Genomic DNA, 23,952 nt, shown 5'->3' with positions numbered 1-23,952 from the left:
TGGAACAATTCCCATTCACAACTGTAGGAGATACAAAAACAGCAAAATATTGTCATGCAGCACAATGAGTCTAAAACCTCTAGTGTATGGCCAACTTAATAGGGACCGTGACAACTTTTCCTTCAGTCATTGGAAAAAATGTGAATATAGTAGACGGTATGGATCTCATGAACACATGGTCAATATTATAACAGGTCCATGTCTGATAATATTCCCTGCATGACTACTACTTTCTGTAATACAATGCAGCCGTCTGCTGTCACCACAATTTCCCGATCACTCTAGGAACGTCCCACCAGTCTCAGTAATGCAGGACATTGTTATTTCCCTTTGTCTTTGGTATCAACAGCTGACTATTCCTGGGACAGCTGGTGGTAGTGTCCCAGAGGTCTGCTCAGACCCTAAAATAACCATTCCAGACATTGCAGAGAGGTTTAATTCACTTCACCCGGAGGACATGAAATGAAAGCATGGACAGCGTGGTTGTGTTACTGTCTCTGTGCTTCACAGGTAGGCCCTCACCTGATCCTGCACTGATCTGTTATATGTCTAAATATAAATGTCGATATATAAGTTTTATTATATATGTGGGTCTTATATACAGGTCTCAATCATCATCACAATAAAGAAAATATTCATATACAGAATATTGATGCTTAAGAATTGTGGTCTAAGGCCTTCCTTACATTGAATCAGTTGCTATTGAAAAATAAGATTTTTACCTGTCCCTATGTATTTTCAATTCTGTTGAGATTTGGGGGTTTTCTCCATGTTTAGATTTTTAGTGATCTCTAAGCTGTTTTCTAAGAGATGCATCTTTAATAATGGTGCTCCTAGACAAAGCAATAAAAGAGATCTGTGTACTTTTCTATACTATGTTACAGAATGTTCACGTCAGATAATACTTCTTCGAGGTGTTAAAAGCACTTTTTTCATTTTTGGACATGATACAAATATGAACTCATTTTCATTCCCCATATATACAATCAAACATACAGTACAGACCAAAAGTTTAGACACACCTTCTCATTTAAAGATTTTTCTGTATTTTCATGACTATGAAAATTGTACATTCACACTGAAGGCATCAAAACTATGAATTAACACATGTGGAATTATATACTTAACAAAAAAGTGTGAAACAACTGAAAATATGTCTTATATTCTAGGTTCTTCAAAGTAGCCACCTTTTGCTTTGAGGAATGCTTTGCACACTCTTGGCATTCTCTTGATGAGCTTCAAGAGGTAGTCACCGGAAATGGTTTTCACTTCACAGGTGTGCCCTGTCAGGTTTAATAAGTGGGATTTCTTGCCTTATAAATGGGGTTGGGACCATCAGTTGTGTTGTGCAGAAGTCTGGTGGATACACAGCTGTTAGTCCTACTGAATAGACTGTTAGAATTTGTATTATGGCAAGAAAAAAGCAGCTAAGTAAAGAAAAACGAGTGGCCATCATTACTTTAAGAAATTAAGGTCAGTCAGTGCGAAAAGTTGGGAAAACTTTGAAAGTGTCCCCAAGTGCAGTTGCAAAAACCATCAAGCGCTACAAAGAAACTGTCTCACATGAGGACCGACCCAGGAAAGGAAGACCAAGAGTCACCTCTGCTTCTGAGGATAAGTTTATCCAAGTTACCAGCCTTAGAAATCGCAGGTTAACTGCAGCTCAGATTAGAGACCAGGTCAATGCCAGACAGAGTTCTAGCAGCAGACACATCTCTTCAACAACTGTTAAGAGGAGACTTTGTGCAGCAGGCCTTCATGGTAAAATAGCTGCTAGGAAACCACTGCTAAGGACAGGCAACAAGCAGACGAGACTTGTTTGGGCTAAAGAACACAAGGAATGGACATTAGACCAATGGAAATCTGTGCTTTGGCCTGAGGAGTCCAAATTTGAGATCTTTGGTTCCAACCACCGTGTCTTTGTGCAACGCAGAAAAGGTGAACGGATGGACTCTACATGCCTGGTTCCCACCGTGAAGCATGGAGGAGGAGGTGTGATGGTGTGGGGGGTGCTTTGCTGGTGACACTGTTGGGGATTTATTCAAAATTGAAGGCATACTGAACCAGCATGGCTACCACAGCATCTTGCAGCGGCATGCTATTCCATCCGGTTTGCGTTTAGCTGGACCATCATTTATTTTTCAACAGGACAATGACCCCAAACACACCTCCAGGCTGTGTAAGGGCTATTTGACCAAGAAGGAGAGTGATGGGGTGCTACGCCAGATGACCTGGCCTCCACAGTCACCAGACCTGAACCCAATCGAGATGGTTTGGGGTGAGCTGGACCGCAGAGTGAAGGCAAAAGGGCCAACAAGTGCTAAGCATCTCTGGGAACTCCTTCAAGATTGTTGGAAGACCATTTCCGGTGACTACCTCTTGAAGCTCATCAAGAGAATGCCAAGAGTGTGCAAAGCAGTCATCAAAGCAAAAGGTGGCTACTTTGAAGAACCTAGAATATAAGATATATTTTCAGTTGTTTCACACTTTTTTTGCTAGTATATAATTCCACATGTGTTCATTCATAGTTTTGATGCCTTCAGTGTGAATGCACAATTTTCATAGTCAAGAAAATACAGTAAAATCTTTAAATGAGGTGTGTCCAAACTTTTGGTCTGTATTGTATATGTCAGCTTCCTAGTGATGTAGTCGAAAACTTAATATTGTTGTACCGATTGATATAATAATAATAATAATTTTTTATTTCTAAAGCGTCAACATAGCACTTTACAATTCAGAAGGGACATGGTCAAGCAAAGACATTACAGAGTAACACATAATTCATACATTCTGAAATGAGTGAGGGTACTGTGCGCAAGTTTACAATCTATGAGGAAATAGGGGTGACACAAACGATAAAGATAAAGTGTTTGTACTTGTAACGTGGTGCGGGGTAGCAGCCGGGGTGAGATATTCGTCTCTTACACCCCGGCACGTTACATGAAGGTGGGGGTCCTGGCTGGGTGTGTGGAATTGTGCTGTGGGGGCACTACGCCCATGCAGACCAAATGTAACCGATGACTTTGGTTGTCCAGGACCAGATATTTTACAGCTCAATGAGGGAGACCAACAGTCAAGAATAAACTTTTTACTCAATGATAACTTGGGGGGGATTTTATACAGTAGATAGTGAGTACATAACTTGATGAACGGTTTCTTCACAATACAGATTAGTTTCCACACACAGTTTCAATTCTTTCCTCTTTACTCGCTTGTTCTCTATCTTTACAGTTCCTCCCTACTTCACCACAGCCCAGCTCGGTACTACAGTCCAGTTAGCAAGAGTCCTATTTTCAACCCGCAGTTCCACGTCTTCTTTCCCCTCTAGGGAACTATATTGGCCGGTACTTATCTTCTCTGTTCCTGACACTCTGGAACTCCCGCCGGAGCCATCTCCGATTGATCACTCCATTCCTTCGGTCACTTTTCTTCCACTTTCCGCTAGCATCTCTCTATCTTTTATCTCAGTTTCCTCTCACATTAGGGACACCCACGTCAAGCGGCTCTGCTCACACTAGACCTTAGGTCTGCTTTCTATCCACACTGGGCCCTGTCTGATGTTCTGACAGGAACCGTCTCTGTCCTTTCAGCCTAGATCCTCCCACTCTGGACTAGTCCCAACCATTAACTCTAACTATCTCTACTGTCAGGCAGCACACAACATTAACATCATTAACACAAGTCAAAATTCACATTACATAATATAACATTAGACTTGTCAATCTCCTTACATATTGTTTGTTCCAGACAACATTATAATAAATAGGGGCATTCAAATAACACAGCATGAACCAGTCACTAACCAGTATCTGTACAAGTACAAATACAAATTGCCACTTATTGCATGAGGGTTGAGGAAACCATTTATAGAAGGGACCAGATTCTGAGGAAAATTTAGGAAGAAAGTACAGTTAGTTAGTTAGTTAGATTAGTGAGGTGAGGTGATAGACAAGTCTAAAGAAATGTATTTTAGCACGCTTAAAACTGTGGATACTGGGAATTAACCAGATTATCCGGATAGCGCATTCCAGGGAAGTGGCCCACCACTAAAGAAGTCTCTGCGACTGAGGTGGGAGATCAGATTATAGTGGATGTTAGTCTTAGATCATTAGCAGAACGGGGAGAACGGGTAGGGTGATAGAATGAGGGAAAAAATGTAGGTCGGTGCAGAACTATGGAGAGCTTTGCGGTTTAGCCTTAGGACACATTCACACTTTCAGTATTTGGTCAGTACTTTACATCAGTATTTGTATGCCAAAACCAGGACATACTGTCCTTTTTTTCATCTGGTGCAAACAGACACAGTCGTGTGAATTAGACCTTAGAGATTTTGTTATCACGGCTAAGCTCTTTGTAATACCCGATCTGTCTGAAATATTTCATGCAAAGCAAATATATGTCAGCAGCATTATAGAGCGGGGTTTCTCAAACTATTAGGATGGCCCCACAAGTGAGGCCAAATTGTTGTTGGTGAGGTGCTGCTGAGGGACAATTTTCTTAGGAATGACCAAATGTTGCACAGTTCTTGCTATGGCTACATAAATCTCTATTTTAACAAGAGAATTAACTCATCTTGTGCTTATTATAATGTAACTGTACGTTCAAAAAGTGAAAATTGAAGATAGTGCGGCCGAGGCTTTATCTTGGTTTGCCTGATCATGCACCAGTAGAAATAGTTTGAGAAGCCCCGTTCTAGAGTATGCATAAGTTTCACTTGAACTTTGTTTAAGTGGACAACCCCATTATTCTAAGAAGAAAACATTGCATTTTGCTCTTTTTATTAGGAGTTTTAACTCCATCCCACCAAAATGTTATTTAGTCGGAAGTGAACATCTAACTAAACCAAGTCCAAAGAGACAGAGTTTAGATGGACTCCATTTGTGTTTTTATTTCTACTACGTTCTACTGAAAAGACGAACATTGGTGGAAAGAAAAAAAAACACATAGCTCATTTGAAGTTCGGATCTCTCACTGTACTGTATAAATGACACTTTATTTGGGTTTTGAATAAAAACGGTGATCAAATTAGATTGGTTATTAAGTATTTTATCATAGAATTGCCTCTCTGATTTTCATTCCAGTGGTCTTATGTCTCAATGAGGAGGAAAAACTTCATAGCGTTCTGATGAAAAATTACAACAAGGACTTGCGTCCAGCAAGAAAGGATGGAGACATTATCAGCATCAGCCTAAAATTAACCCTTACAAATCTTATCTCATTGGTATGTGCTACCTATGCAACTGATCTGAAGTACAAATATTGGCTAGACCATTAGCAGTCAGAGATTAGTTATATTTTAATTTTTTCACTAATCACCTATTATTAAAGTAATTAGTAACATCATTTTATCACAGTTTGTAATGTGTAGCCAGTGTCTGGAGTTTTAATGTGAACTTATTATGTGAATAAAAGACGCCAGCATTCTCATGTAGATAGACACTTCTGAATTACTAAAGAAACTCAAGTTAAAGCTAATCTGTCAACAATGTTTAGCTATTCAATCTGAGAGCAGCATAATGTAGGAGCAGAGACCCTGATTCCAGTGATGTGTTTCGCACTGGTCTGCATGCTGTCATTCTGATAAAATCAGTGTTTTATCAGCAGGAGATTATTATCACTAGAGGACTAGTTCTCTTATGCCATTTAGTCCTTGTGCTCTGTGTAACCCCCAACTGACTCCCAACACCAACCTGCCAATGCACAGTGTATACACAATGCTGACATTCAGTGGTGTGGGCGATTACATAGCAGAAATTTGGTGACAGATTCCCTTTAAGGCTGATCATAGTATAAGCAAGTACTTACAGTATGTTCACCTTTAAAAATCAGTTCAAATATAGATATGAGCAACATAAAAAGTTGAGTAATATTATGAATACATTGTATCACTTATCGGCGCACTGATCCTGAGTTATTGTATGTCCTGGTAGTTCAGAGCTGTATTCATAATTCTGCTTGCCGTAATTGAAAACAGACAACAAGCTAGTTGTCAGACATTGCTTAGCTGATCTCATATAAGACAGTGAAGGTAGTTCCCCCAACAGGTTACAATACAGAGCATGTTGTAATAACATCTCATAGAGTTAAAAGTGTCAGTGCAAACATTACATTACATAGTAAGGCCGGCTTCACACATCCGATATCCACAGTCCGAGTGCTGACCACAATGTACGGAACGGCAGCAGGTCTACAGATTTGAACCAGACAACATCATATATTCTTACGAGACTGTAGGAGACTCGCTTCTCTCCATACATTGTGGTTTGTAATTTGACCAGAAATGTTGGATATGTGAAGTTGGTGTAAGGCTAAAAAGCACATAAGTCTGTACAGCCTATCCTCTGACAAAGTCCATAACCAATTATGGGGATTTGAGCTGTGAAACTTGAAGAATTGTGAATACAGCTCTGGAGCACAGTACAAGTAATATAATGCATTTAAAAACTTGCTTAACGTTTTATGCAGATAAAATAAAATTTGGGCATATCTTAATCTATATTTATACATCTATAGGTTGCTAGGAGAAACAAGTATAAAATATTCTCATCATACCGTACATTATATACCTTATAATGCTCTAGCCCAGGGTTCCCCAACTCCGGTCCTCAAGGTCCACCAACAGGCCATGTTTTCAGGATTTCCTTAGTATTGCACAGGTAATAATTCCATCACCTGCACAGGCAATAATTCCATCACCTGTGTAATACTAAGGAAATCCTGAAAACATGATCTGTTGGTGGACCTTGAGGACTGGAGTTGGGGAACCCTGCTCTAGCCAACCCCATAGATAATCTCTTAGAGCAGGGGTGCACAACATTTTTTGGTCCAAGGGCCACAATGACTTACTGAACCAATCCCAAGGGCCGAAAAAAAATTAAAGGGGTACTTACATTAATACATCACCAGAACCATCATTTCAGTATTTGAGGAGGATTTGGAGAATTTCTGCTCCAAAAAAAAATACATGAATACACACTAACTTACTCTGAGTTTTTGCATCAGAAACTTGCCAAATCCTCCTCATAATCTCAAATATCTAAGTTTTGAGGATTTTTAAGTTTTAACATAGCCATAAAGCACAATATGGATATCTATGTGTACAAGATCAGAACCGCAGTCGTCATATGTATGCCGCTCCAGAATCACCATCAGTACATGAATGCAGTGCAGAACCACCGTGAGTAAATGTATACAGCACCAAGCTTAGTAACAGCAATCAATTGTAATGTCAGGTCAGCTCCATATATAATTGTAGTGCTTGAACCTAAAACTCCCAGTATGTCCTTAATAATGGTAAGGAGATGCTGGGAATTGTTACCAGCCATCATTAGACTGCCGACAATACAGGAACCACAATGCCCCATAATGGCCCCTATAGTGTCCCCCATTGCCCCATAATGTTCCCCATGGCTCTATAATAGCCCCATAGTGTCTAATTACCTCATAACGTCTCCCATAATGGTGTTCCTTATTGTCTCATAATGTCCCCAATAATGACCTCGATAGTGTTCCCCATTGCTACATAATGTCCCTCATTGCCCCAAAATGTTCCTCATTGCCTCATATTGTTCCCCATAATGGCCTCCATAGTATTCCCTAATATATAGCTTTTATTAATTATCTTTAACACAGACAAAGAACTCTAAAAAAAAACACATTCTAGCGATAAAAATTATATAGGTGTGATTATCCATAAATAGAGTATATCGGGTCCACGAAAAATAAATCAGGGGACCAGATAAAGACTGTCAGTGCATACTTTTATGGCCACAAGGATGCTGTGCTCCAAGCATTTTTTTTTTTGGAGAGTTCTTTATTTATTTTAAAGATTATTAAAAGCTATATTTTAGTTGTCTATTTTCTTGCTGGTTAAATGATTTATTGAGACCCAGGTCTATATAAATATTTCAGTACTTTTCTTCATAGTGTTCTCTATTGCCCCATTATGTTCCCCATTTCCGCACGATAGCCTCCACAGTGTCACCCATTGCTCCATAATGGCCCCTGGAAAGTAACACCAAACACAAAACAAACATTTCATCTTCGGCTCCTGGAGCGCTTCCCGGTACCCGCCTCGTCCTCTGCACCTCTGCGGCGCGGTGACAGCAGCAGTGTGATGACATCAGCGGCGTGCTGACATCATCACACCGCTGCACATCTGGGCAGGGACAGACAAGTGCTGCTCTGCCCCAGTCCTGGCGCCGCAGTTTTCAAATGGATTCGCATCTTTCAGTGCGAATACATTTGAAATTAGGAAAGAGGGAGCGGGGTCTCCTGGGCAGCTCTGCGGGCCGCACAACATACTTCAGTGGGCCACATGCAGCCCGTGGACAGTATATAGTGCAAGCCTATTATAGAGGGTGAGGCTTTAAGGTGTTTATGCCAGAATTCTGGCATAAAACACCTTTATAAGTCGTAATATTGTTGTGCAACTAGGAAGTTGAGCAAAAATATTGCACATCTGACATTTATACTGCAATCCTGACCAGCTATGCCAATATAGGTGAAACATGGGCAGAGCATAGGTGGGATGGGGCTTGGCTTCACCAGCTCATCGAATTCATGATAAATTATGCCACTTTAGTGGTGTAAATTACTCCAGAAATGTACTCCAGTCGTAGTCAAAGACTGCAGTATGTTTCTGCCAGCAGTGCACGATGGATAACATATGCACCTTATTCATTAAGCGGTGTGCACCATATAATGAAGTAAGCATATTGTACTCCAATGAGCCCTTCATTAAGACAAGATTGCACAATGCCAGTCTTAACGACTCAGCCACGTAGTCTTTTCACATTTACTTTCAAATATTTTTTTATTTCATTCCCCTTGCAGAATGAAAAAAGGGAGGCTTTGACCACCAATGTCTGGGTAGAAATGGTAAGTATGTCATATAATGATACATTGTAACAAGGTTTATCTTTTGTACCTTCTTGACTAATCTATTCTGGGTTTTCAGTCATTAACTACAGTGGCTTGTTATCCATTTTTATGAACTGGGGTGTTGAATATTAACTGTGTGTTCACATTAACCTTTATAACCATCTATTAACCTTCACGTATGATCCTGATGATTTTCCCTTTTACTTATCTTTTTAGCAATGGATTGATTATCGTCTGAGCTGGAAGCCTGAAGAACATGGTGGCATTGAAACCACACGTATTCCCTCCACCATGGTGTGGCTTCCAGATATTGGTCTCGAAAACAAGTTAGTAACATCCAAGATCAATCAGTTGCAAAAAAAAACGATGTGTATTACTCTTCTTGAAGTTTTTCCTCAAAGCACAGTCACCTATAGGATTTAGAGTATAGTTAATGAACCCTACCACACAAGATAATTATTATATATTACATTATTTATAGATTTGTAACTCTTATACTAGATATAGTGGACTAATTCATTTTAGGGAGTGATGGAAATGGCCTGATACAATGGGAAGTTTTAAAGGAGTATTCCCTTATTAGAAATGTATGGCCTATTCACATTACATGCCATAAATGCCTGACAGACATGGGGATGTCCACCTATAACGAAAAATCTTGACCCACCACCCATTATTACCATGGCCAACTGCAAAAACAGCTCTTGTTAAAATATTAAGATTAAAGGGAATCTGTCAGTGGGACCAACCCTCCTAAGTCATCTATATGACCATGTAAGTCATAGGAAGCTGAATAAAATGATACCTTCATATCTGCAATCTGATGTCTTATTCCAGAGAAATCCACATTTTTCTCAATATGTAAAATAGCTGGACCCTACACTGATCTCCCTGAGAATCTGCCTCCAGAGATTATTTTAAATACTTTCGACTAACATCCGCACTAATCCGTACCTCCCACTCCTGGCTCCAAAACTTCTCCCTAGCTGCACCTATTCTTTGGAATGCTCTGCCCCAAGAAATTAGGATGAAGCACTACTTACACAGTTTTAGGCGCTCCCTAAAAACACACCTGTCTAGGGTGACCTATCATGTTCCCTAATCAAAGTCCTTTTATAATTATATAGCCCATTCATTATTTCTCCAAACATAAGTCCCCACCAGACTCCACCGCACCCAAAAGCACTCCAAATACTGTCTGGTGACAAGCTCATGCAGCCTTTATCTATCCCTCATTCCCTCAAGATGGCTGGACCATCATTGTAAACAAGCCCCTGTCCTTTGTGTCACCCCCACCTCATCGTAGATCGTAAGCTCTTACGATCAGGGTCATCATTATTTTTGCTTTAATTATTGTATTATCTTTAGCTATGTTACTTATGACTGTTGTATATGAACTTCTGAATTGTAAAGCGCTGAAGAATATGTTGGCGATATATAAATAAAGATTATTATTATAAATAAAAGGGGCATTACCAGAGTGAATCATGTAATGACTGACAGTCTGCTCTCTTGATCGACATGTCTCACACGGGTAACTCCCCCTTTCATTCTAAATAAGTTTTGGAGGCCCATAGATCTTAACAGCTAATTTACATATTAAGAAAAATGTGGTCACAGATCGCAGATATTTAGGTATCATTTTACGCAACTTTCTATGACCTGCATGCCCATATAGACAGCTTAGGAGGGTTGACCGTACTGACAGGCTATCTTTAAATGTTTTTGAGTCTAGAAACACCAACTACTGCCCGCAGGAAGCTGTCTGCAAAATAAACCTATATAGCAGCTTAAATGTCTCTTAGCAAACATTTTATATTGCAGTGGGGAAGGCTAGACAACAATTCCAGGAGAGAAATTATGACTACATAGAAATTCCTTTATCTTTGTGCTGCCACACAGAATTGCCCATAAAGCTATAGCAGTGCCCCTTTCAATCATGCAAGCCATATTGTTCCTATAATACCAAACATTTGTCCTATATTGCTCTATATGCATTCAGTTAGCTTGTAAATACTTATTTTCCCTTTTCTCGTATCACTTTTTATACTTTTATTTTTTATTGTGTGTTCAAAAAGTTAAATCACAATTGAGCTAGTACCAGTCCAGTCAAACAATGCTGCTATTTTCCATAGCAAGCACTGATACTTGCAGTCTCTTCTCAGAGAGAGTCTCTGACTTGTCTCTCTCTTCAGCACCAACACAATCCACTCTGCTCAGCTTCCCCCAGAAGACTGACTAAGGTGAACACCTAGCCTGGTTATGCAGCGCTAGTCAGGTACACATAAGCAGAACCTGTAGTGCTAGAATTTAACCCTCGCCTACCTGGCTTTGCTACAGTGTGCACACATTAAAAGAAAAAAAGAAAATGGCATTGCTAGCGCCGACAATCCAGGTCAGTGCACAAACCCTACTTTTCTGGCTAGGCGACAAGAATCTTGAAACTATATCGGCATAAATAAGATACAATTGAATCCTGTGGTAAAGCAGAGAGTCATAGGCTCCATGCCTCACCACTTTCAGGCTAGTAAGCTATATGCATATGGCCTAGAAGATGTCAGTATCCAGAGGCAATTACATTACTGCATTTTGCTGCCTGTGCCAGCTTGCTTTATGTTGTGCAGGGAAGAAGATGATTCAGTCAGAATAGGTGAGAATAAACATTATTTTTGGGAGTATGTTGGGGAATGGCACACAGTTGACATTATTACTTTTTGAGGGGACACTCAGTGGGCATTATTATGTTTTAAGGGAACACCAAGGGAGCATTAATACATTATATAGGGGCATTATTTATTTTAAAGGGGAACTCAGGTGCTGACAACCCATGCTACGCCACTAAAGCCTTTGCAAAAAAAGCCATGATGCAATATGGGACTGCAGTAAAGTCCCGCATCAGTGATGCTGTTTATTCTTCCTGTACCAGTCAGCATTGCGAAATACCATCAGGTAGAAGTTATCTATGATTGACACAATGTTTTGGGACAGTTTTGTTCAGGAACTGTGGAATGTAGATCTGCTTAGGAGTCTTGAGTATATATCTTTCTCTAAGACAGTCTTAGCTCGCATCTACTGGTGTACAGTGAATCTCTGACCAAAGGGCAAAAGATGAAAACAGTCTAATATATAAGAAAATGTATTGTTGGAGATATGCAGAATTAACTTGATTAACAGCAACTTCTTTTACATTTATAGTGTGGATGGCATCTTTAACATTGCTCTATATACCAACACCTTGGTTTCTTATGATGGTTCCATGTACTGGCTGCCTCCTGCTATCTATCAAAGCAATTGTCCTGTTGTTGTCACATATTTCCCGTTTGATTGGCAAAACTGCTCCATGGTGTTTCAGTAAGTACGATATATGGATATCTAATATTAATTTTTATAAATGCAGTTGAATTTATGAAATTGTAGACATATTACACAGAGTGAGGGTAAAGTATATGTTGTCATTTATATAAGAAACCAATAGTATGAGACCAAAAAGAACATTTGGATAAACTAATAAGATGTTTTGTGTACTTCATAATGCTTAGTTACCGACAATCATGCTCGAATCTAAGGGGTACATTTGCACCACCTAATTTTTTGGCTTTAAACCACTTTTTAGACCATTGGTGGTCATTTAATAGCTCGCTTATACAGGCAGACCGCGCTTTAGATGCAAACTGTCATAGATCATTCTGTTTGCATAGGCTGCCATTGTTCTTGTTTACACAGGGTAATGTGCTGCCGAGAACGATCATCTTTTGTGCAGCACAAGAATTAATGTCATATAAAGATCGAGTGCATTGCGGGTGATCGGCAGCTGGTTTAGACTACATAATTATTATGAAGCATGTGTTCCTTGGAAAGTTTGTTTACGATAATCTTCCAATGTAATTGGACCTACGGATGTTGTAGTCTTGCACTTGGCTCAAACCCAACCTCACCCAGAACCCCTAATTTGTGGGTGTAGTTTGGAGAAACCCAGCTATTTTTTGGGCCTGAGATGTTGCCAAATTTTTGGGATCCTTTCCAAAACATTGGGACTATCCAAGCAAATTCTGGACAATTAGCCTTGATGCATAATATGTGTGAACAAAACTCTTGGTATAAGTGAGTTCATCTATAGGAACTAGTCTTGTATTTTTACAATATATGTAGTCTGATAAAGAATATTAATGATAAAACATCTCAGACCTGTAATGTTTCTTACATCTACATATGCTGTGACAAAGTCACTGGCAAAGTGCTGGAGGGGAGGTATTTTTCACTGAGGTTATTAGCTTCAGTAATTTGAAACCCAGAAGTTTTGCTCCAGCACACTAAGTGTCTAGGGGTTAATCAGCCATTTTATGGGCTGGGTTTTTGAGAACAAACATAGAGCAGGTGGGAGGTTGTTCTCCATATCTCCACCCCAGTGTGTGGTCTGGGGTTTAAATAGATGGCCTGCTCAGGCATTCAGTGTTTGGTAGGGCTGGAGAGAGGAAGTCCAGCGCTTTGTGTCCTGACAAGGAAAAGCTGAACCGTTTGTTTCATAAACCCTGAGAAGGCGGATCCCCGCTACAACAAGGACTGTGTTTTGTGTCGCCACTTCGTTTTGTTTTTTCCTGTTTTGCCCAAAGGGCCATGTTTACTGTGATGGACTCCATGTTAGTTTATGTCACATAATAATAAACTAAACAGAAATTTAAAGAGACAACGTTCTTGTGTCTACTTCCGTATACAGCTGAGTGAGCCAATCTACCACAGTGCATTGATGCTAACAGTTTTAATAATCTATATTAAAGGACATGAGTATGGAGATGAAGGTGACATCACTACTCTCCAATGTATGTAATTTTATGCCATAATATATTCCATTTGTTAATTATTACTCTTTACTCAGGTCTCAGACATACAACGCAAATGAGATTGAATTGCTCCTAACAGTGAATAAAGGGGAGACCATAGAATGGATTGAAATAGACCCACAAGCATTTACAGGTACAAAGAAATTTGGGTAATAAAAATAATTGATTGACTCTGCTTACCAATCGTTTCATCCTTCTAGAGATTAATAGCATCAAAGGTGCCCTTTTTTAGGAATTGATGAGTGGTTGAGCAGCTTTGTGTATCTGGTCAGTTTCCTGTCTATGCTTGTTTCAATTATTGGAAATGGACGAAAGTGGCCTGTCTGGGATGATGTTCAATCTATAAAGAATTTGTAGTGATTACATTGAATTTCAGTAATAATGAACTGCTGCGATTGTCAGAAAAACTTCGATCCCTTAGACTTCTTAAGTTTTGCTTCTTGTATACATTTTGTTCCAAATTCATATCTTTAGAAAATGGAGAATGGGCGATAAAACACATGCCAGCCAAGAAGATCATAGACCATCGGCATACCCCAGATGACATCAATTACCAGGCAATTGTCTTCTATCTCATCATTCAGAGGAAGCCCCTCTTCTATATCATCAACATTATAGTCCCCTGTGTTCTCATTTCTTTCGTTAGTGTTCTGGTCTACTTCCTCCCGGCCAAAGGTATCAGTCAATTTATTCTATTATCATGAGCACTGTGACTATTTTAATTTAAGTTGTTATTTTTTAACTTGTACTAGAGTTATTTGACAGGTATGGCGAGAAAAATATAAAAACCAAGTTAACTATTGAAATGTAAACAAAAGTGAAAGAATTGCAACTGACTAGTAATAAATGGGCTAAACAACTATAGTTATAAAGGTGAAGAAAAATAATAGAATCAAAGAAAAAGTGCAAGAACGTGCAAACTACTGTATCATCTCTCACATCATAACTTCTTTTTTTTTTAGCGGGAGGTCAAAAATGTACAGTATCTATTAATATTTTACTGGCTCAGACCGTATTTCTCTTCCTGATAGCCAAAAAAATTCCAGAAACCTCCACAGCTGTGCCACTTATAGTAAAGTAAGTGTAACCTATTGTAGAGTATGTGTTATTTATGTATATTTAGTTGAAGTATTAATTTACTGTAGTTGTACCATTGTACAATTTGTACAGGGTGATTCACTCGCTACTTTGACAGGAAAAATTGTTGTAACTTCCAAAAGAGACAGTCATTACCTTTAAAAACTAATATTTTTTGTTTATGATGCTGTGGTAAAGCGACTTGTTCAGCTTTCCCAGAGGCAGACACAAGACACACGTCTCAGGTTAACTTCCTGCTGGTTTATTTAGATGGTATAAGCTCCAGCATGGTTCCACAAAAATAAACAGGCCCTCTCCGGGGTAACAGAAAAAGATAAAGTATAGCAGAGTCCATTAGTGAGCGAGGCTTCGCCCCCTGCAGGTAGCACAGTGAAGTCTCACCAAACACCAGTCCTTCGGTGTTGCTCTCTAGCTTCACCAAACACAGCCTGGAGACTTCACTCTCCAGAAAAAAAACAGTGAGTGGGCATTTAAACTTGCTCAGTCACACCCTGAGGGGAGGTAGTGTGAATGGCTTCCCACCCTCTTTGCCATTCACAAAAAAACACACCCTTTAAGTGAGTTAACCCCCAGCATATAACATGCTGGCAGAAAGTTTGTAGGTTTCAGTTCACACAGGCTAGCAGCCGGAGTGACACATATCTCCCCTCGTATATAACACCAGTGACTCTGTCACAGATGCTTACTACCTACTTTTCTAATCTAAAATTTTGTTAGAGGACTACTGCGCTAGTATACCGGGTTCAGGAAAATACAAGAGGATTAGTTGATAAAAGCTGTTTTATTTCATTTAAAAGTAAAAATTCATAGATAGGGATAATTAAAATTCATAGATAGGGATGATAAAAGTGCATGGAACAGAGATAAGGAAGGGAGGGGAATCTTGGCTTGGGAATCTTTGGCTGTTGAGAATATGAGGTAGCACTGTAATTGAAGGCTGAGGTTCACTTTAGTAGGTCTTTCCGAGGGATCCAAGGCGTGTGGGTACCTGTGAAGGGTATATACAATTGCTATAATTTGCTGCTTCAGGCGAGTTATCAGGTTACCTATTTAGGGAGTGGACCGTATATACCTGGAGCACAAATAGGTGGTGTGTATGTTCTATTTGAGAGTAGGTAGGCGTCTCTGGTCAACTGCGTTCAGGGTGACCAGCTAAAAGGGAAAAAACAACTGGATTAAGGGACACTGTTTGACCCCTCTTTTATCTTAGTATAGTAGATCTAGATAATTACCTGTTTTAGTTGGCTGAGGAATGGATTTAGATTATTGATCCTGGTGTTCCGGGGAGCCACGTGTGTTTGTATGACTAGAGAGGTAGTTTACTGTGGGGACTAAAGGTTAATATTAGGTCTGATCTGGACAAATAGACATGTACCTAACAAAAGATTACAATACACAAATTGCGATAGGGTGAAATACATTACCAGTAAGGAACTGGCGATTGATTAGGTGAACTCTATTGTAGTTCAGTTCTACCAAATGGTTTGTTCTATGGTAGGTATGGATACTTCGGTCAGGATTTCTTCCAAAAATTCACTGTGTTAACCTGTAGGGACTTAAAGTGAATTTATTAGTATGGGTCTGTACATAGCAAATGTGGTGCCAATATTCAAAAAGGGGACAAACCGAAGTTGGAAATTATAGGCCAGTAAGCTTAACCTCTACTGTGGGTAAAATCCTGGAGGGTTTCCTAAGAGATGCTATACTAGAGTATCTGAAGAAGAATAACCTCATGACCCAATATCAACATGGGTTTACGAGGGACCGTTCCTGTCAAACTAATCTGAAAGAAGGTTTAACTGTAAGAGCAGTGAGACTATGGAACTCTTTGCCGCATGATGTTGTAATGAGTGATTCACTACTAAAATTTAAGAAGGGCATGGATGCCTTTCTTGAAAAGTATAATATTACAGGTTATATAAACTAGATTCCTTGATAGGGCATTGATCCAGGAAACTAGTCTGATTGCTGTATGGAGTCAGGAAGGAATTTTTTTCCCCAATGTGGAGCTTAGTGTTGCCACATGGGTTTTTTTTTGCCTTCGTCTGGATCAACATGTTAGGCTATGGGTTGAACTAGATGGACTTAGTCTTCCTTCAACCTTAAAAACTATGTTACTATGTTACTATATTCTAAAAGTTCTCAAACTAACCAGCTTTGCTATTTAGACTGGGATCTGATGAACATAGTCCTGTCATTGTACTGGTGGAGGCCTACATAAGCAGGACCGCAAAACACTATATATGCATCTTCCCTGACACTCCCTGGTCTCTATGGGAAGGGTGTATTCTATAACTTTTTGAATATTTTAATAATCTATTACATTTCTCTGCCATTGATCCCAGTTATATTCAACTACCATAAAGCACACATTCTGCTGTCTATTCAATCAATACAGAAAAAAAGTGTGTATCCTTAATATGACCTCCCCCCAGTAAGTATATGAAAATAAAAAGCAATAGCTACAATGTTTAAATGAATACTAAACACATTATTTCTCTTCTATAGACTTATCAGCTGATTAATGAAACTAAAATTAAATTAAAAGATTCATGGTGAAAGATTATAGGGAATATTGTGATCCAAATCGTTAGATTTTTAAACATTTACGGGCAATGATAACTACTGCTTAGTAAGTGCAATTTCTCTCTTTTCTAGGTATTTAACATTTCTTATAGTGGTCACTATCACCATCGTACTTAATGCTGTTGTTGTTTTAAATATTTCTCTCCGCACCCCAAACACTCATAAGATGTCAAGTGGTGTAAGAGAGGTATGAGGCGGCATTTCTACTATTACTTTTGCGCATGATATTCTATTCTAGAAGTAGCTTCATGATAAAAAATGGATGATACAGTACTGAGTAGTTGCGCGCTTTTCACCACTGGATGTATTTTAAGACAGCAGTCCCTTTAAAATTTTTATGGGCTAAACCTAAGTGCATGTATATGTAGTGTAGTGTGGGTGCATTAATTTACTCACTGACTGCCATCTTTCTCAGCTGCTGGGATCCTCTTCGGGGGCATGTGATGACTATTCTGACTTGCCACATCACATTGTGCTCTATATGTGAGCTGGAAGTCTCTTTTACAATGTAATACTTTGGAGCCGCATTCTTACACCCTGTAGACTCTACATTGTAAAAGTCACTTCTGGCTCACACATAGACTCTACTATGATTTGGAGATTCAAAAGAGGACCCCAGCGGTGCTGAACGCCGGACAAGACAGCGTTCGGTGAGAATATTAATATACCTACACTACATATACATTCATATAGGTTTAGCCCATAAAAAAAAATTATGGGAGTGTTTCTTTAAGTACAATACGCATCTTTGAGGAAGGTGTTTTTTTTTTTGTTTTTGTTTTTTTTTTAAATTAAAAATGATATTATGAAACTGTCTAATATAATGTTATTAATGGACCTTCTAACTTGTCAAGAACCAGTGTTCTGTTGTGGTTAAACATCCCTTGGTCTTATTTAGATGAACATATTTTACCCAAATTTAACTGTTCTCATTCCACATTTAACAATCAAACCCTTCAAAGTTTCAATTTTTTAAAGACCTAGATCTCTAAAGGCCCCATACACATTAAATGAAAGCTGTCCAAACCCACTGATTTTGGCGGTACTGGCTGTCCACGTAATATGCATAGGGGCTCATGGATGGGCAAAACTGTTAGGGGTCCACAGGTTACATCCTGAAAAATGCAATTAAATAAAGGTATAATACACTACCCTTTTTTCACCTTTTTTGTACTAAAGTTTAGATTCTTGACTAAAAGAGTCTTCTTTAGAACACCCCTCATTAGAGGCTATCCTTACTGAGCACCTAGCTTATTTGTGCATGACTTGCACCGCCTATCATTTAGTACATAATCCTGGCAGTGAGACTCCTTGTGAATAGGCTCATCATCAGGGAAACTATTATTTTTTAGAAGCTTAACTTTTTATTTTACTATTCCATGAAAAACACAACATATTTTCTGATAATGGGTAACATAGTAGAACTCATTAGGTAATGCTCGACTAAATTCTGTAGAATTCACTAAAGGCAAGAATTGACTAATGCGTTCTATTGCATGAGAGTTCTCTTTTGGATTAGGATTCCTTTCTTTTAACCAAATGGTGGAGTTAGTTGTGATCAATATCAAATAGTTTGGCGCACAATGGATTGTATTTTTTTTTATAATATATACCAACATTGTATTAAAAATAAAGTTTTGTGCCACAAGAAAAATGTATATAGAATATGCAGTATATGCCTTTACTGAGTCCTAGTTCTATAACTGAATGCATTCTATTTGTTCTCATGCTTTTGTACTCAGCTCTTCCTGAGAAAACTTCCTCGACTCCTTAAAATGCACCTCCGCCAAAGTGACTTAGCCCCAGAGCCTGCCCCGCTCATGCGTCGCAGCAGTTCACTTGGGCTTATAATAAAGGCTGACGAATATATGATGAGGAAGCCGATGAGTGAACTTATGTTTGAGAAGCAGAGGCAGAGAGACGGACTCATGAAGATCGTGTTAGAAAAAATTGGTACGTTTCCCTGAATTCAGCTACAAAGTTATAATTCTGAAACAAAGAATTAGATCAAACTGTGTATACAGATTTTTTTTGTCTTTTAAATTAAGGCAGAGGACTAGGGAACGGCACTGTACAAGACCTGATTTACAGCTTGAGTCAGGCTGCTCCAGAGATACGAGACATGGTGGAAGCTTGTAACCACATCGCAAGGACCACCAAGGAAAAGAATGAGTTTAAAAGTGTAAGTCTTCAAAATGCCCTGAAAAAGTACATATTCTTGTGGAGGGATCATTTAAAATCTTGTGTTTTTGATTCACACGCATCTATTGAACATGAAGAGCCACCTTTGAATCCAATCACAGACACAAATCGAAAATGGCCCCTGTGCAAGAACAGTATATGGGCTCTTTGCAGTTTAATAGCTCATCATAGAGCAAAACTGCTTTGGAGATAGAAATGGCCCCCTTACCTCTTGGGCTCCTGTACGTTTGCACAGGTTTCACTAATGATATGTCCGCCACTGTTTGGATCCATATATAACATATCCATTACAGTGGGGGACACAAACAGAAAAGGGTCCCAGTACAAAACAGAATATGGCCCCTTTGCTGTCCAATAGTTCTGTTTATGATAGAAGCTGATTTCTGCTTTGAAGGTAGCAATGGACCTCCTTACCTCTTAGGCCACAGTGCAACTGCACCAATGATATATCCACCCCTGATCCATTTTGGAAACACTCATTTTAACAGTGAGTCATCCAATAATGACCTGGTTTGTTCCATGGAACATGAATAATTCTGTGTGGTAGCACTGTACTACACCGGACTTCCAGCATAATATAAAAGGTTATCCCCCTAATCCTCTACTACCAGGTACTTGAGAAATCACAACACATTGCCATCAATCACTACATATTTTTCTTTTTCGTAAATGGCTGCATGTTATGGTTATTAAAGAGGATTTTAATCCAAAATATTCAATTGACCAGATATAGTATACCCCAAAAGACTACCTCATAGAGAAGACCACCCCTTATTGAACACTTATTTTCTGTGACAGAGTTAAAGTTCCACCATCTACTATATAATCGGCTTATCCCGTCTGTCTGTCCGTCCAGGAAATCCCGCGTCGCTGATTGGTCCGGCCTCGGCCAATCAGCGACGCAGGATTTCAGAACAAGTCGGGAGATAGCAGGGCTGACTCCGCCCATGTGGTCATGTGACTCACCAACTGCCCATGACGTACTGAACATGTTTTGTCAGTCACAGTGTGTGATGTACTTCTGTCACGTTTAATGAATACGTTCTGTCAGTCACAGTGCTACATAGTTCAGTCACGTTTACTAAACACGGTCAGTCAGAGTGTGATGTACTTCTGTCACGTTCAGTCAACACGTTCTGTCAGTCACAGTGTGACGCACTTCTGTCACGTTTCATTCACCGTGGTACGCGGAACAGGAGACCTCCGGCTGCAGCCGCAAATAGTCGTGATGTAAGCGGAAGCAAGAGCCAGCTGCAGCCGGGGGAATTACGTGCTGGCTGTGCGTGGTCAGCGATGTTGTCACAAGCAGTATTGACAACATGACGTAATTACAAAATTCATTAGGGGCCCCGGGGAGATACATTGGGGGGTTAATTTAAAGTAGTGCACAACCAATTAAAAAACACTGCTTCACTGATTAGTCGCGCCCGGTCGTCCGCATACATATTCTAGAATACCCGATGCGTTAGAATCGGGCCACCATCTAGTATATTATACAAGCCATCTTCTTTGAGAAGACCATTCCCTGGAAGACAAAATTTATGTACAATTTTGGATGGCCACCTCCAAGAAATGTCAATGTACTCACTGATGCTGCTAGTTGACCAACACAACTATTTTCTGTTTTGTGGAACCAATAATTTTTACAACAATGACAACCGGAGGTGCTGCCATATTGGTTATCTCTTTTGAATTATGTTCTCAACAACTGATTGTAGAGCTACTGATAAAATTACATTTTTACCATCTGTGAAGCTAATTAAAAAGTGACACATAACGGCCTACATGTCCACTACAGTCATATGTAAAGGGAACTCCTGAGCGCTCTGGTATGTGCCCACGATCAGGATATAGCAGCGTTTCGGAAGCAGCGTATTTTTGCTGCTTCCAAAACGCTGCGTTCTAATCACCCAGGTAAATCCACATGTGTTCAGTGAACAATGCGGAATTACCGCATCCTATACATTCTAGTGGGGACATTTCTGTTGCAGAGACCAGCATCTCCGCAACAGAAATTGACATGCTGCGGCTCATAAACCCGACCAGCGGGTGAGTGTACGCAGCAATAAAAGCACAGTGGGCATGGGATATCTAGAAATCTCATCCACTGTGCTTTTAATGTGGAACACAGTGTTTTGGACACAGCGCAGGTGAGCTGCGTCCAAAATGCTGCTATTACTAATTGTGGGCACGCAGCCTTCGAACTCTATGCTCTGACATTCATCTGCTATTCCTCCTCGAGGTAATTGACAACTGGGTATTATCATTCACCTAGTCCACATGTGTCAAACTCCAGCCCGTGGGCCAAATCTTGCACACAGGGTGATTTTATTTGGCCCCTAACACCAGAATCACCACCCCTATATAGGACCATTGTTCTGTATGGAGGACTATGTGGGGCCCATTATTCTATATGGAGGACTTTGTGGGGCCCTTTATTCTGTATGGAGGACTACGTGGGGCCCATTATTCTGTAAGAAGCACTATGTCGGGCTCATTATGCTGTATACTGGTTGGCCCGCGACTTTGTCCAAGTTTTTCATTTGGCCCTGTGTGTATTTTGAGTTTGACATCCCTGACCTTGTCAAAGGGTGTGGTCTTACACAGTCCTAATAATGTCATCACTGATTGGTCAATGCCAATGTTTAGGGACACCAATTCTACTGATATCAATCAGTTATCTATAAAGTCATACTTTTTTAGGAGAAATGGGACAACATAGAATCCTAAGAAAAGATGCTCTGGATTTGTTATTATATTAGGAATATAATTAGATGAGAGGATCGCTTTGTGCAACCTCGATCCAGGTCAGTGCTCTGTGACAGTGGACAGGAACTGGGAAAATTTCCATACTTTCCTGGATCTCAGGCTCATCATATGATTAGCCAGGCTGGCGAGACGTTACCTGTTTCCTGCATGCTGCACAAATGATGTCATGCAAGATCGACAAATCAAACACCACGTTGGGGAATCCAGAAGGTCAGGAAATTTGAGCTGCTCCTGTCCACAGCCAGATAGCCCTGACCCAGACCATGGACTGGGGTTGTGCAAAGTGATCAGCTCATCTCTAAATATAAGCATTTTCTAGGACAGACAGGTCATGACAGCTACAAGGTCTCCTTTAAAAAAGAAAGCCTGTAGCAAGATTACTTTTAATAATATAACAGTTTGGTCATTGATAACTGTTTTTGTTTAATGTTTGTAGGAGAACGAGGAGTGGATTTTAATTGGTCGAGTAATAGACAGAGTCTGTTTCTTGATCATGTTCTCACTGTTTATCCTGGGGTCCATTGGTACCTTCATAGCTGGTCACTACAATCAAGCACCAGAACAACCTTTCCCTGGAGATCCCAAGCTCTATCTGCCACTATTGGAAGGATCTACTTGAAAACATTACTACAGAATTGGAAGACATCTGCTCATGAGCCTTGCTATGAGTCGACCTCCTGGACTTGCAGTTCTGTACTTGCTATAGTCTGTGAACCTTTCAACCTATTGATAGGTAGGGTTATCCCTTCCGAGTGGTTAGGAGATGCCTTGGCTGCATCTGTTTGTACTTGAAAAAAAGATAATGACCTAAATCATTAGGGGTTGAAAGTTTTATCTGGACCTCGTGGTCCTCATACTTGGAGAATGTAGAACATCTAAAAGAAGCTTTTATATTCATGTATGTTCTGTGGATTTATGGTTCATTACTATGGTTAATTTTGAATGGTAGAATGCTGGTTAGAAATGCATGGCGAAATCCCTATGACACATTTTACATTGAGTTTGTGACTAGTAGGAGAATGTCCTATTTAATGCAATGTAATATGTTTGTATGTATTTTATGTTTTTTATCATGCATTTTCAACTAAAAACACATGAAGATATTGAATCATGTTCATATCTTGAACTCTGAGAATGACATTTATGGCATGATAATGATAGTTAGAAGTTAGCTTTATGAAATTGAGAAGAAAAATATATATTTTTTAATTTCTCGTTTTTTGGTGTGTGTGTGAGTAATACTGCAAAACGATTGTTTGCACAGTAAGAAGAGCTTTATCAAGCTCTTATAACTCTAACAAGCTCTTTCAACTACAACTTACAATCTGTATAAAGAAGATCAGAAAAATTACAGTATGTATTGTTTAGGTGCCACATTGATGTAGCCCCTCAATGTTCAGGAACCGTGGGGGTTTGAGACACCCACTGATCACAAAATGATGCCATATTCTAGCTGTTTGACGTTCTCATAATCTGAACCATTAACAATTCACAGCTTCTGGAGCTTTTCTTGAGTTTCTTAGCTTTATTCACACATTGTAAAACCTCTTGTCTGTAACATTGTACATTTCAATAA

At 39.6% G+C, this 23,952-nt stretch overlaps 1 protein-coding gene across 1 annotated transcript; it reads left to right on the top strand.

Moving 5' to 3' along the window:
* Window positions 1-412: 412 nt before the first annotated feature.
* Window positions 413-23,745, top strand: CHRNG (cholinergic receptor nicotinic gamma subunit). Its single transcript, XM_073673121.1, has 12 exons — window positions 413-510; window positions 5,082-5,221; window positions 8,836-8,880; window positions 9,100-9,209; window positions 12,079-12,234; window positions 13,757-13,854; window positions 14,196-14,396; window positions 14,684-14,798; window positions 17,478-17,592; window positions 19,148-19,358; window positions 19,454-19,587; window positions 22,813-23,745. The coding sequence occupies exons 1-12, from the start codon at window positions 471-473 to the stop codon at window positions 22,993-22,995; spliced, it is 1,548 nt and encodes a 515-aa protein (XP_073529222.1). The 5' UTR covers window positions 413-470; the 3' UTR covers window positions 22,996-23,745.
* Window positions 23,746-23,952: the final 207 nt, after the last annotated feature.

This window comes from Phyllobates terribilis, unplaced genomic scaffold (genome assembly GCF_046119375.1).
Source record: "Phyllobates terribilis strain yellow unplaced genomic scaffold, ASM4611937v1 Scaffold_3__8_contigs__length_932513732, whole genome shotgun sequence".
NCBI classification, from domain to species: domain Eukaryota; kingdom Metazoa; phylum Chordata; class Amphibia; order Anura; family Dendrobatidae; genus Phyllobates; species Phyllobates terribilis.
The sequence above is the reverse complement of the archived record's forward strand: the minus strand, read 5'-3'. Positions and strand labels throughout refer to the sequence as shown.

What these genes read in the sequence shown, in the direction of transcription:
- CHRNG (XM_073673121.1), top strand. Translation starts at nt 471, where the DNA reads ATGGACAGCGTGGTTGTGTTACTGTCTCTGTGCTTCACAG. An exon ending in AGACCCACAAGCATTTACAG is followed by an intron (nt 13,855 to 14,195) that starts GTACAAAGAAAT and finishes TCATATCTTTAG; the next exon opens with AAAATGGAGAATGGGCGATA. An exon ending in GCTGTGCCACTTATAGTAAA is followed by an intron (nt 14,799 to 17,477) that starts GTAAGTGTAACC and finishes TCTCTTTTCTAG; the next exon opens with GTATTTAACATTTCTTATAG.